This window comes from Pantherophis guttatus, chromosome 3, assembly GCF_059756535.1.
Source record: "Pantherophis guttatus breed Tessera chromosome 3, ASM5975653v1, whole genome shotgun sequence".
NCBI lineage: Eukaryota > Metazoa > Chordata > Lepidosauria > Squamata > Colubridae > Pantherophis > Pantherophis guttatus.
This window is the reverse complement of record NC_142065.1, coordinates 176,850,369-176,866,373: the sequence shown is the minus strand read 5'-3', so window position 1 is coordinate 176,866,373 and position 16,005 is coordinate 176,850,369. Positions and strand designations below refer to the sequence as shown.

Sequence of the window (16,005 nt, the reverse complement as noted above, 5' to 3'; positions counted from 1 at the left end):
TTAGGACAGAATGAAAGTAGTACAAACAGCCTAGCCTGTAAGCTGCAGAAAAATAACTTGAATTAAGAATTATCACTGAAATGATAAAGGCTATGAAAACCACACCGTAATAAAGGATGATGTAAAACTATATAATATAAATGTGATTATATAAAAGCAATGAAAGTGGAGTTTTACAGCTGTTAGAAATATTTTTTAAATCAGGCAACACTAAAATTTTAATGAAATCCTTGGCAGAAATGACTGGAAATTAAATACAGTAAATCTTTCAGTTTTTAGAAACAACCAGGGACTCAACATTATGTTATAGATTTTTAGAAGAAAACACTTCTTTGATGAAATAGCAAAGTGAACACAAATTAGAAGAATGTTTAGGCTTACTGGGGAAATAAATATTTGTTTAAAAAAAATCCTTTGTCCAATATTTTTTTCTGCCCTGTCCCCCCCAGTATAATTTAAAGAGACAGCTTAATGAATTATTGTGGAGTCATCTGATCAAAACCAAGGGAAACTTCAGCATTTCATTTCATTTCATTTTAAAACCATGCCTGTTGCTCATCTAATTAACACCAGCACAGCTGCTAATTAAATAGTTTGCAATACCCAGCTACATAATTGGCCGACAGATTGAGTTAGGCCTTTGCTACAGGGAGTGAGTACCTTTCAAAGCCTTGCGTTCATATCCTATTAATGGTTTATAAAATATTCAGGCTGACAAAAGTTCACAATTTTTGGGAAATATGCTGTCAGCATCATTCATTTCCGTTTGGAGATTCTTTTATATCACTTTTCAATAATTCAGGAAGTACTTTTCTTCCTTTCTTTTTTCTTATTACCTTCCAATTTTAACTTCATATGCTAGTGCTTCATTGTAGCCAATTTATTGGTTGTAATCCATAATTTTTTTTTTTAAGAAACAAAACATAAAATGACTTATCCTAGCTCAGGGCTTTCAAACTTGCGGCCCATGGGCTGGATGAGTCACACGCTGGCCACACCCATCCCTGGTTTAGTGAAGGGGGGAAAAGTCGCAATATGTCACATGACGACAACGTGACACTGTGAGTTTGACTCTCCTGTCCTAACTCAATTTGAACCAATTTCACATAATAATCAATTCCCATATTTCTTTAATTGAAATTAATACCAACCTGCTTTATTAATTCCAATTAATTAATTAATTAATAATTTATTAAATAATTAATATTTATAAATCATAATATATATATAATAATTTATAAATAATAATATATAAATAAATAATTAAATAATTAATAAATTAATTAATTCCAATCTGCTTAAATCATTATGTGTCAGGTGTAAGAAATCGGGAAGTGAGACTGTTGAAATGACTATAGGTTTGTTGGATGTTAACACTCTACAAGAATATGAACAACTAACAGTCAAAGCAAATTGGCGGTAGATAAGAGTCAATGGAATTCAAGGTGGACTGGACTTAGATCTTTTGTGAGAGCGAAGTGACTCAAGACTGATGGTGCACTTGACCCTTCCCTTGGGCTCAGCCTGGTCATCTCCTTTATCATGTTTAGAACTTTTATTACAAATCAACCCAATATATATATATATATATATATATCGGTAGTCCTTGACTTACGACCACAGTTGAGCTCAAAATTTCTGTTTCTAAACATGACAGTTGTAAAGTGAATTTTGCCCCATTTTACAACCTCTCTTGCCATGTTAAGTAAAACATGGAAGTTAGCAACACAGTCGTTAAATAAATTGGCTTCCTCATTGTCAGAAAGTCACAAAAAGTAAACACAGGACCCCAGGACACTGCAGTCACCATAAGCATATGCCAGTTGTTAAGTATCCAAATTTTGATCATGTGATCACAGGGATGCTGCCACAGTCATAAGTGTGAAGAATAGACCTAAGTCACTTTTTCAGTGCTGTTGTAACTTCAATCAGTTACTAAATGAATGGTTGTGAAGTTGAGGACTATCGGTACTTCCTGGTGGATCAAATTTAGCTAGCATTATATTAGTCTTTGACTGCAATAAATCAATATGAATTGAATAGAAATATGGTTTTCTTTGAGGGATCCTTGTTGCTCTCAAAGCTTGCTTGTTTCCCTGCAGAAGTTTCATCCCAAACTAGGTAACACCAGTGCTGCAAGAAAACAAGGTATCATCAGTCTGCAAGAAAACAAACAAGCTCAGAGATCCCTCATATCAAACCTGAGCTACAAATATTTTCCTTTATTAATATGATTGTTGTAGGACTTTTCATCATAATGTGCAATAGAGTATAAATAGTAGCATTTAATCTAGTTTAGAAAAAAAAGAATCAAAATTCAGATGCTGGTTAGTATAAATGAGTCTTAATTGTTGATTTAATAGTGCTATAAAAGTAGAACAAAAATAAGTATAATATAGATTGTGCCTTCAAGTCCAAGATCACTACTTGGACAAGTCCCAACCTATTTTCTAAAATAGGTTGCCATTGCCTGCTTCCTAGGACTGAAAGATAGAGATTGGCACAAAGTAACGCAATCAATTTAGTACTTAAAGTTGGACTGGAATTAATAGTCTCAGAAGTCTAACCTAAAACTATCACACCAAACTAACTCTCAATATATGTTTATTTAAACTATTTCATAAATATTGCAAAATTGGTTTTCATCAAAATAAATTATTATCATTAATTAGAAACATAAAATTATATGAAATAGATTACCAACGTGTGTGTGTGTGTGTGTAGGTAGGTGGGTAGGTAGGTAGGTAGGTAGGTAGGTAGGTAGGTAGGTAGATAGATAGATAGATAGATAGATAGATAGATAGATAGATAGATAGATATTGCTTATTACTAATCCCAATCAACATTAACAATGAGATATCTAAAGCCAATTACAGCATGTAACTTCAATGGACATGGTGTTCCTCCATATACTTAATCTGTATGATTCATATACTTTTGATTATATTTGTTAGGCCTGTGTAAATGGATTTGATTCAAATCTGATTGAATCTGATTTGTTTTGTTAAATCAATTGGATTGAAATTATTAATTAGATCTGAAGCTTCTACTGATAAGAAGCCGGTTGAATCAAGTTGACATCATTTAAAATTATTTAAACATTAAAACATATATAATTTTTTCCTTCTTCACTCCAATATCTCTAAAAATCTGTTCTGGGGAATGTACCACAGTTCCAGAGCACATTTGGAAAACATGGAGGGAGAAAGGAGGAATTAAATTGCCAACACTTCATCTGCTTTTATGTTCGGCTGGTCAATGCCCCCCATCAGCAGAATGGCCAAAATTCAAAACAACTCAATGTTCATTTGTTTATTTGTATTCTGCTTTTATTATTTTTACAAATACATAAAGTGGTGAACATATCCAACACACCTTCCTTCTCCTATTTCCCCACAATAACTTCATGAGGTGAGTTGGATTGAGAGTGAGTTACTGGCCCAAAGTCCCTCAGCTGACTTTTATGGTTAAGACAGGACTAGAACTCACAGTCTCCTGCTTTCTAGCGTTGTACCTTAACCATTAGACCAAAATTGTCTTCAGAAGATCCTCTCATGTGTATTTCAGACAGCAATCAGACAGCTGTGCGTTAAAATGTATATTTTATGCAATTTAGATATGTTCTCCAGAACTTTTTTTCTGCTAAATACTGTATTTTCCCTAATTTACTGCACTGACCTCACATATATGCCTTTAACTTGTAAAGCTAAACCTCTTGTTTGGAAAGAGCATGGAAGACTCTCTCCACAGGTCAATTCTGATCAAGTTAATTAATTAACTAAATTAATTAACTAAATCTTTAAAGAATACGTTAGTATGAGCCATTTTAATTATGACATCCTTTCCTAGCAGTTCCTGGAAAAATGTGTTCATCATTTCTCAATTATTTAATATTTTCCCCTACACTTATATTCCTCTAAAGTAATTCCATTGATGCATAATCCACAAATGAGAGTGAACAATTATTAATTATATTCTTTTCATCAAGAATATATTCATAATATTTTTATCTGGACTAAATGCATCCATTTCCATTCATTTACAGTATTATTTATACATGTTTCTCAATTTGTTTATTTTCTTCATTTCCCATTAATTCATTTCTTCTTTTTATTTCCTATCTCATTTGTTTGTGGCTTCATCTGATCAAATTACAGGAATGACATATTAAAACTGATAAAATGTATGTATCCATGCATAATTGCACTCATGTTATTTTTCCATATAGCCTTCTTTGTTCATCTAATCTTGCATCTTATTAACTTTCTGACAATTACTGCTCTCTAAATATAATTAATTTTCTGACTGGAAAAGGCAAGTTTTTTTTCCAGGTTACAAGTAATTCAGGATTTAATAATGTTCATAAGAACAGAAGTATAACAGAAGTTCACTATCCATAATAGTATTATAGATGCTTGCATTTTTCATCACTAATTATTTTAACATCATAATTTGTAATGCTTTGCATTTTATTCTAAAAATCCCGACCTTTCTTTTTAATCAGTAAAGTTAATCTTATTTAATTGGTAACACATGATATTTGTAAAAAAAAATCAAATAATAAATTTAGGTAGCCCTCCCTTAACAGTGGTAATTGGGACCAGAATTTCCATCTCTAAGTGAGTCAGTTTTTAAATATGTCATGTGACTGCACCATTTAGAAATGGAGATTCCAATAGTTCCAGGTGCTGTCATTAAACAAATCACTATGGATTATTAAACAAGGACATCATGTGGTTTGCAATCTCCAGCCAGCTTCATCATTGACTTTGCTTGTAGGAAACTTGTAAAGAAGGTCACAAATGAGGATCACATGACTGTGGGCCACTGCAATGTCATAATTGAGAGTTGGGTGCTGAGTGCCTGAATCACAATTATGCGACTGCCACAAATGTAAATACAAGAACCAGTCATAAATTCCACTTGTTGCACTGTTATCAGTCTGAATAGTCACTGAATGAGTGGTCATTAAAGGAGGAGTTTTACATACCCATATAGTTATGCCCAGCCATTAAAAAGTGGAGGAAGTGCTAAACTACACTTTATTATAATAAAAATTATTCTCTACCAGAAAGGATTTAGGCTATTCTTAAGGAATTGCAATGATTCCTGCCTCAACCAGAACAACTTAATTATTCCTTATGGTTTTGGAAGTCTTCCCCCAAATATTGCTAGCCAATAGGCTATAACTAGATTATAGTTCTCAAAAATCCAAGAATACGTCACAAAAAAATTTAAAAAGCAGTCACTCAGATTGTGTCCATTTAGTGGCACCATAACCAAGCCTTCAAACGATTATCTTAAAAGCTGAGTTAGTACACATTGGAAAAACTGTTCCATTGAATACTTGGACTCCAAGCTAATCATCCATAATATAGTTTGCAGTAGTTTCAGGAGGAAATAGTTTTTGGAGATTATGGGGAATTGATGTGGTTAATTGTACACATTGCTCAGTAATTGGACATGATTATTCTGCATCATTTAAAGCCTCTGCATCATCTTCAAGAGATATAGAGTGCAATACAATAATTAAGACATGAAATTACTACTGGTAAGATACTCACACTATAAATCAATTAAAACTGAACAGAGATGGCCTCAGTCATTGCAATCACTATCAAATGTAATGACCAAACAAGATCCAGGAATATCCTCAAGACAGATATCTCTACTTCAGACCACTTTCCTACCTTGAGATCTCATCACATTTCCCAATGACTGTTTGTCTTAGCTTTCTGGATCCCTTTAGTTGAAAAGCTACAAATCATGACAGAGTTAGAACTAATTCATCTTGTAGCCTAACAAAACCAAGCATGAAGCCACTTTTTATCTCTCCAGAAAGTAATTTCATGAATTTATTTATCACCAACTTCCTTTTCCCAGAGCTTATCTGTTAGGAACTCATAGATATTTTTCATACTTAGAAGATATAATGCACAAATGCACCCCTCTCTTCTTTGTTTCTTAAAAAAACCTCAAAAGATATTTCTGTTAATTTTCTAATAACTTGATATTTTCAGATTTTTCAAAAGCACATACCTACCAGAAATCAATTTGGAAAAACCAATAAATTCATTGAATGTGGATCCATTTAGCTTGAATCACTTGTCTATTATCTAACTCAGTGTTTCCCAGCCTTGGCAGCTTTAAAATATGGGGACTTCTGATGATGCTGATTGGGAAATTCTAGGAATAAAATCCACACATCTTAAAGTTGTGTAGTTTGAGAAACACTAATTGAAGGGATGTCAAGCTAGTGGCCAGAGGGCCGGATGCATCGTGCACAGGCCTCACCCTCCCCAGCTCTGTGAATGGAAAAACATCATGAAATGTCACGTGACAGCACCATGATGCCATGAGTTTGACACCCATGTACTAATGTATTCCTTAAAGAATGAATGGTTTCCTACTAATTTGTATCAGAAAGGGTTGTGTGGTTAAGCCTTTGTAATACTTGATTACAGAGCTATTTTCATGTGACTTTAACTTCTGGAGTCTGCTAACATTTTTCTTGCTGTTCTTATAAACTTCTCATTTATGATGTCTCTGCTACTTGGCAAGAGGAAAAATTAATGTCTGTGTTTGCCACTGAAATTTATGAAAGCTGTACAAAAGTGAGAATGGAATTGTTTTAATCCTGGCAGCAAAAGATAGAAATGGAAATTATATTTTCTCACTATTTCCCACAGATCCTTGTTTCCTATTTTGAAGTGATTCATCAAACAGGAAAAAAAGACCATTGATCTGGATTAACTAAATAAACTTTACACGTAATAAGCATCTTCATTCCTTCCTTTTTATTTTCATAGGTATCAGTATAGTGTTTTGTTTAAAGCTTATTTTTTTCCGGTACCACTATTTTTTTTATTAATCCTATAGACTAAAACAGGGGTGTCAAACTGGCAGCCCGCAGCCCAGATGCATCACATGCAGGCCATGCCCACCCCAGCTCTGCTAAGGGGAAAAACGTCACGAAACATCATGTGACAGCAGCGTGACACAACACGTTTGACACCCGTGGACTAAAAGATATTAAAGGTAGTGTTTTAATCAAAATATAATTGATCTAAATTAAAGATTCAATGTGTTGCAAATGTTTTTGTTTACACTTCAGGTAGAAGTCTTGGCATTATGTATGACATCATGTATTTAATAATAAAATATAGAACTTAAAACGGCATGGGATTTTGCAAACTTTGTTTTTACTATTAATGAAAACTTGCAACAGTAAAATAACTTCATTTTAATAGAATTTGTGGGTAACCACATTTCTAAACACCTATTGACATTCAGAAAGTTTAAAAATATTGTTCTCCTTCCTTCCTTCCTTCCTTCCTTCCTTCCTTCCTTCCTTCCTTCCTTCCTTCCTTTTCAAATAACAGTAATGCTTTGCTCGTTCTATCCCAGTCACTATACAATTTCAAATGGTTAAGTATTTGACATCTTGGGTTAATAAAGTAGAAGTTATTGGACCTACTATTATGGAAAGATTGATTATAGCAAAAAAGAATTTCCCTCTCAATACTTGGGTTATTCAAACTTCTTTTAGTCATATAGAATCACCAGTATTATAGTCAATCGTAGTCAGATGTATTATGACATTAAAAACTATATATCAATGTAAATATGGTTACAAAAGGACTTGTTTTTGAAAATATATCTTCCCAATTCCAATAAAACAGTACTTTAATTTTACTAGGCAATATTTCCTATAAACATTGTGTTGAAATCTGAATTATGCATGTGAAATAGTAAATACACATCAGAAGCAAGATTTAAGCACATTCTTCATTTATCATTTTAAATATTAGATCAGTCAAATAATTGGCAAAACAATTCAACATTTGAATATGCTTCATAATACAAAATATTTGGATTGTCAATTATATAATAAATCATTTGCTAATGAATATTGTATTTAAAAAAAGATAAGGATGCTATCTACATTTACCTACTCTGATCCCAACTGGCTGCAAAGAGCAAAAGTATCTTTCTGCCATAGTGATCACGGTTTTCTAGCACTCCTGGGAATCCATCAATCAGAGCTCGTTTGATCCCTGGATCATCAGCTTTGAAATTTTTAAACATATCCAGATTCAGCTGCCGGTATTGGAAATACTGAGCCAATAATCTGAAGGCATCTGTTTGATGAAACTTTCTGGCTCGGAGAAATCTCAGGATGAAGGCATCATCTGTACGCAAGAATCCAATGTCAGGTCTTGTGATGATCATGTCCCTTACTTGCTGAATATCCTGGTGCAAAACATCTGGGTTTTCATTAAGTTCCAGACGGGCTTTCTCTATGATTTCTGGACTGAGACCAGTATGCAAATGGGTCATGTCTTCAAAAGCTGCTTTTCCAAATCCTTAGCTTTAGAAATATGGTCAGAATGTGCAATGGCCCCATTCAACTAGGAGTATGTGGTGATCCATTCAAGTGCATTTACCTCTTGCATTATACTGAGTGGGGGGGGGGAATTCAGAGGTAATTCCATTCATATCCCCAGATATCCATCCAAGGTACAAATTTGCATTCTCTGTAAAACAAATATATAGATCAAAATCACTAATTACATGTGAATAAACAAATTGAATAAGCACATTTCAAAACTTTCTATCTCCCTTTTTATTGCCAGTATAGACCTGTTTAAAATTGAACTATTTTGAATGGAATAATACATTGCCATCAGTTCTGTGCCTCACATACATCATGATGAAAATATAATTGCACTGAACCATCAACATTGTAGATATTACATTGATTTAATATTTAGTATTATGCTACTGCTCCTTATTTAACAAGAATAAAGTTAAAAATGGAAGACTGGGAGTGTGATGTATGTACTCTGAGAAATAACACTTTTTGTAAATAAAACCTGCTTTCGTCTTGCTAAATGGAACTTCATTCTCATTGAGACCATAATTTCCAAAGAATTTTACTCAGAACAGTTTTCAATATTAAAACAGTTCTTACTAATCCCCAACAAGAGATTGTTCTTTCAAACATGTGAATTTATGCAAAACATAGATATACATGCACTTTCACATATATCCCTTGGGCAGTGTACAAACCAGTCTTCTTCAAGTAGGAATAATTTTTAACAGCCACATCCACAAAATAGCCTTTGAGCTCAGGAACCTATCCTCCCTTCCTTCTTCCACCTCTCCATAGACTAAGGTGGATGAATTGCATTCCTTGATCTATTCAGATAGCCACAAAACGTTATCTGAACACATCTGAAGAAAACTATTCTAGAGAATCACACAAGCATGGCATTGCAATCTACATAATTGTTTTTGGCGAAACTCTGAAGCAAGATTAGCAAAGATTTCTATTGAAGACATGCAAATTACCTAATCATTAACACACTGAGGTGATTTAGTCAGTTCCTTCTGGAGAGATTTCTGGACTCCACATGTCCCACAACTTTCCACATATTCCAATGCAGAGTGCCAAAGGAATCAGTCCCTTCTCTTGAAACAAATTTCTATGTATCTTTATATATGTGTGAACTGCAACATATATAAGGTAAGGTAAAGGTTGCCCTTGCACATATGTGTAGTTGTTCCTAACTCTAGGGGGCGGTGCTCATCTCCATTTCAAAGCCAAAGAGCCAGTGCTGTCCGAAGACATCTCCATGGTCATGTAGCCGGCACACCAAAGGCACACGGAACACTGTTACCTCCCCACCAAAGATAGTCCCTATTTTTCTACTTGCATTTTTTATGTCCTTCTGAACTGCTAGGTTGGCAGAAGCTGGGACAAGTAATGGGAGCTCACCCCATTACACAGCACTAGGGATTCGAACTGCTGAACTGCCGACCTTTCGATTGAAAGCTCAGCGTCTTAGCCACTGAGCCACCATGTCCCTTATATGAAACATATATAGGACTCAAATAATTTGTTTATATCTATATTGATATAGATATAAATATCCATAATCCACATATCCATGGTAGAGTGAAAGAGGATAAAGGGAGGGGAGGAGACAAGAGGAGAGGAGAGACTATAGTGAAAGTGGAATGATTACTGGAAGAGAAATAATTCCATTTTCATTCTAGTTACTTTCACTTCCTTGTTTTTTTTTCAGGTCCATTTTTCTTTTAGATTTATTCTTGAACTACTATAAAATCCCCTGTCCAAAATTCAGAACTTCTTTTCATCCTTGTATTCTCATTAATTGTCTCAGACTTTCATCATAAACAATTAAGGGGGAGAGCCTTCTCTGTGGGGGCACCTACTATCTGGAATGAGCTCCCCCCGGAGATACGGAGGATCCCGGATCTGCGCACCTTCCGCCGCGCTGTGAAGACCTTTTTATTCCATCAGGCGGGTTTGGCCTAATCTCTTCCCTTTTTAAATATCTAAATTTTAATCTGTTTTTAAATTATTGGGGTGTTTTAATCTGTCTGGGCCAAAATGATTTAATTTGATTTTATCTGGTTTTTAAATTTTGTGTATCTATGTATTTTATTGTTGGCTGTTCACCGCCCTGAGTCCTTCGGGAGTAGGGCGGTATACAAATCAAATAAACTAAACAAACTAAACTAAACTAAACCAGTCACATTTTTAAATCCATTCCCTTTTGTGTTACACATGAAGAACGTATGCTGAACCATGCATTTATCCAAAACAAATAGGATGTCTGAGCAGATGATCATCAATCCAATTGCCATTGACTCTTGAATATGCAAATGGCACAGTCACATTCTTGAACTCTTTCTTACTCTCTCATCCATTCATCTCACTTCACAGAAAGGAATTGCTTAATTTTTTTTCCCCTGAAGTATGATGCAATATTTGATTATAGGTAGAATTTTAGGGTAATACTAGTCAGGCAAAGGATCCTCTGCCTGCAGAAATTGAACCTAGAACTCTCAAGATGGCAAAAAATCCCGAGTGCTTCCAAAAAACAACAATTCAGGGCAAGAAGCAGTGAGACTGCATCAAGAATGACTTCCTCTTCTACAGTTCCTTCTTGAGGAAGCCAAGTGAGTCTCCCCTGATAAACACAAAGGTGAGTCCAGATCCAGAGATAACTGATATTCTTGTTTGAGGCTAATAAGATTTAAAAGTACAAAGTTCTTCTTTATAAGGGTCTTATCCATAGAAGAGTAAAGACAGACAGACTTTAGTAAAAGTTTTACTTATATTCCATCTTAGTCATTATTAAAGCTGAACTCTGAGGATCTTATCATCTACTCAGCTATCCAAAAAGGTCAACACACATGCCTTCCCTGAGTTAGCCCTGCTAAATCATTATTTATTTGTTTGTTTATTGCACTTATATGCCTAGAGGTAAGCCTAGATGTAGAAATCCATGAGTGAATGCTGTGCTATGCTAACCAGCTTTTGATTGTATTCAATAGACCATAGTAAGTCACTCACAGGAAATGTCAGGCTTTACCAATTGAGCTGGTGAAAAGAAAGAATGAAAAAAGAGGAAGGTGTGTTCAATAGATGGCAGCTGGTAATATTTCCAGCTGTATGTGTGGTACCAAATAGGCTGACTTGTGCTAGCAGATCATGAAGTTAAATCTTTTCACATAAGTAAATGAAATGTCAGGTTTACTGTTTTGGTGAAATGTCCCATTTTACATGAACACATATAAAATCACTAAAAAGTAAATACCTACAGTACTATACATCATTCATTTTTACATCCCTTCTTTCATTCTAACATTTGGCCTTAAGGCAACATGTAGGCAGCCAGAATAATCAATATTCCTTTGAAGTTTCCTAATAGTATTACTAAATATAAAATGCTATTGGCTATTGTAATACGTTCATTTAGTGGCTGAACTATGCCTACTAGTTGTTTCATTCATAAAAATTCTCGAATGCTATAAAGCAATTAAACCAAAAAGTATTTAATATTCAGCTTTAACAATTAACATTTATCATTAACAATATAAACTGCTACACGTTAATTAACCTAACAAAGCTTTAGACTCCTATCCTGTTGTTATAACCTGTTTACAAAATCTGAACATACAACTGCCAGGTCTTTAGTGTGAAACCATCAAACCTAGGATGTCATAAGGTATCAAAATGAGCTGATTCAAGTAGTGTGATCTTTTGAAATTGACAGATGGAAATTTTATCAATGGGTAGATTTTCTAAGTGCCATCCAAGATTTTAGTTTATGCCATAATTTTTCAATTTCAATTTTTACACCTTGATACCTTGTGTTCTTCTCCAATCCTTTATCTACCTTTCTACTATCTCCAGGTATTGCCACATCAATTATCTATACTTTCTTCTTTTAAGCCAATTATATCTGGTGTGTTATGAGCCAAGACTATATCAATCTACATTCAGAAATCCCATAATATTTTGCACATGTTCATTTTTTACTACTCTTTCAACTATATGTACCCACCAATTTTTCATTACTAGTACATGATAATTTTTACAGATGTTCCAGTGAATCATTTTGGCAGATGTGCTTTATTGTATAGTTTGTAGTAATTACAAACTAAATATAATTAGTTTGTGTGATATTCTATCATGAGCTGAATATATGATCTACTCTTTGTTCTGCCTCTTTGCACAATATGTACTTTGAGTCACTTAAAGTTTCAATTTTTGGCCTTGATTGCATTAGTTTGAATAGTTTGCTCTTGCACAGCCAAAAGCAAGTCTTCAGTTTCTTTTTAAAATATTATTATGTAGTAAATACTAGTAAAGGATTACTTGTGAGACGATATTACAGTATTTAACTGGAATTGAATAAATATTATCGTTACCAATTCTACAAAAATCAGTAACTGTGTTTACAAAAAGAAATGAAAAAACTAATATTAAGACAGGGATATATATCTATATCTATATATCTATATCTATATATCTATATATATATCTCAATCAAACATGAGCTGGTCAGGATCAAACTCCTGGCAGTGGGCAGAGTCAGTCTATAATACTGCATTCTAACCACTGTGCCACCTAGGCTCTTAAATAAACAACTGTTGAAATGTTGTTTGTATCAGTTAGGACCAGTTTTATTTTCCTATATAATATAACCTGTATAATCTACAAATTTGGTGCAGAACCAAATAATAATAATAATTCAAATACAACTTTCCAACATAATAGTGTACTCACTCACAAGTCTACACAAAATTAACATATTTAGCAATATCAATAACACTTAAACTTATATACTGCTTCATAGTGCTTTACAGCCCTCTCTAAGCCGTTTACATAGTCAGCATATTGCCCCCAACAATCTGGGTCCTCATTTTACCAACCTCATAAGGCTGAGTCAACCTTCAGCCAGTGAGAATTGATCTGTTGGCAGTCAGCATAATTAGCCTGCAATACTGCATTCTAAACACTGCCCCACCATGGCTCTATGATTTATCTCTAACCATAGAATTATTTAATCAAATAACTGATTTATTAAAAAAAATACTGAAGGGATGAAGTTTATATTCTACTCTTCTTTATTTTTCACCATTCTTCTAATTTCTATTTATTTTAAGCTGTCTGCAAGATTCCATCTATTTATTATAATTGAGATCACTGAAATAAACTAGGGCTAGAATTCTAATTTAAGAAGTATATGTGTCAGGTAAAAATTACTTCTAATACAACACTATTCACAAAAATGCTTCAAAAATTATGTTATGAATGGTTGGCTGAAAAAAACAAAATGCATTTTTCAAAGGCTTACCTGTCCATCATTGCTTTGTGTGAAATATTAATGCAGTTTATGCTTTTAGTGCTTTGTTATTTTTCTTTGTGACTTCAATGTTAGGGAAGGCCTCCCTAAGCTAGAAATGACCTAAATTGTAGTCAAATGATCTGGAGATCATTAGGTTTGAAAAGCTGTGATCTCTATTTTGCAATTCTAGCATAATATTTGATGATGTATTCGCAAATGTTTGATGTAATGATTACTATTACACCAATTATAATACTTGCATTTTACAATCTTATTTCTTTATATCCTGCCTTTATTTTATATTTTTGTACAAATAACTCAAGGCAGAACAATCTTCTTCCTCCTATTTTCCCCACAAAAACCACTCTGTGAGGTGAGTTGGACTGAGAGAGAATGACTGGCCCAGGCACCCAGCTGGCTTTTATGTCTATGGTGGGACTTGAACTCATAGTCCCCCACTTTCTATCCTGGTGCCTTAACCACTAGTGTATATAAGTATAGATATAGGTATAGATGACATAGGCATAGATATACTGTAGATTAGAGATAGAGGTAGAGGTAGAGGTAGAGATAGAGATAGAGATAGAGATAGAGATAGAGATAGAGATAGAGATAGAGAAAGAGATAGAGATAGAGATAGAGATAGAGATAGAGATAGAGATAGAGATAGAGATAGAGATAGAGATAGAGATAGAGATAGAGATAGAGAGATAGATTTATGTAGCAATAACTGATATTTACCATTATTATAAGTTCAGGCCTATGTCTATTGCAATAAATTACACCAGTGACTCACTGTTTAAGTGGAACTATTCAACTAAATAGCAATAGACATATACTGCTTTATAGTGCTTTACAGCCCTCTATAAGAGGTTTACAGAGTCAGCATATTGGCCCCATCAATTTGGGTCATCATTTTACCCAACTCGGAAGGATGGAAGGATTAGTCAACCTTGAACCTGGTGAGATTTGAACTGCCAAATTGCAGGCAGCCGGCAGAACTAGCCTGCAGTACTGCACTCTAACCACTGCACTACAATGGCTCAATGTTGCCATTATGGCAGATAGGATGTGTTATTGGTTTCTTTGTTCAGTTTTTATCCCACTTTTCCTTCATGAGCACAAGATGGAATGTTGGGTTGAAAAAGAGTGATTGGCTCAAAGTAACCCAATGACCTATGGTTTAAATCTGGCCCTTCCTAAATCACCATACCATGCTGGTTTTAAATCACTATATCACATATACTACACTGATATGAAGCTGTTTATGGAAATGTCAGGCTAGGCTTTTTTTGGTTTAGAAGTCATCAGTTATACATTGTTTGTCAATAAAGACAACAAATATCCCCCCTCAAAAGATTCTGTACCATGTATAAAATTCATGTCTCAATTACTATCACGACATCAGTGATAGTTTTGAAGGCCCAATTCTGCTGTTTTGAATTGACAAACTATGCTTAATTACATCAATATGTTATTGCTAATCTAATTTTAAAAAGATTAAAGAGCCAAAGGAAAACAATTTCTTAAAATTATCCATACAATGACAAATGATTAGAAAGCATTCTTTCTCTCTTTTAAAAATTTTCTCTTGCATTTGATTGTTTGGCTCTTGATTTTCAGAACAGGGATGAGTCAACAAAACAGGAAAATTATTAATATACCTAGTATAATATCATTAAAAATGAAAGGCACCACAAGAGCTGAATCACTGAAATCAAACCAGGAAAAGAATTTGTTTAGTGATACCCTGTTACAAGCTGAAAGAGAAAACGCATACGTGTGTCTGCTCTGCATGACATCATGCTGTTACATAACATCATTTTACTTGTTGGCACTGCACTAACTTTTAATGTACTAGGACAATCTGTGTTATTGTCTCATTATATCATGTAACCACAGGGAACTTCTCTCTCCATGTGTGTCTCATATTTGTCTGTCCCTTCCAAATATAAACCAACTGCATTTAAGAACAAAGAGCAGCCATCTGTTCTTTAACTTTGGATTATTGTTTTCATCCATTTTCCTCAAAAAAAAAAAAAAAGCCCAAGAAAAGATTGACAGTATTAGAAATATATTGTAAAATAATTGTATGATTTCATTACATTTAGTTATATTTACAAAAATCTTGACTTTTATACCTCATAAAGGGAAAAAATAAACCATTACTTTCTACATTAAAGAAAAATGTGATTTTGGCAGAAGAAATTCACTCTCCTCTTTATTGATAATAATTTCTCATTTAGAAGTTATTTCAATTCTTTTTGGGGGTTTTTAAGCATCTCTTCAAATTTAAGGGTTATGGAAGCAGACAGCAAATTATTTAAGAGCAGCT

The 16,005-nt window shown here is 33.9% G+C and overlaps 1 protein-coding gene across 1 annotated transcript in view; it reads right to left on the bottom strand.

Moving 5' to 3' along the window:
• The window catches only part of CLVS1 (clavesin 1), a 34,908-nt gene extending 26,429 nt beyond the window's left edge, over positions 1-8,479 (bottom strand). Inside the window, exon 1 of the mRNA XM_034429843.3 lies at positions 7,952-8,479. Within this exon, the coding sequence (XP_034285734.1) occupies positions 7,952-8,340 (389 nt within the window). The 5' untranslated portion in view covers positions 8,341-8,479. The remainder of the gene's footprint in view (positions 1-7,951) is intronic.
• Positions 8,480-16,005: the final 7,526 nt, after the last annotated feature.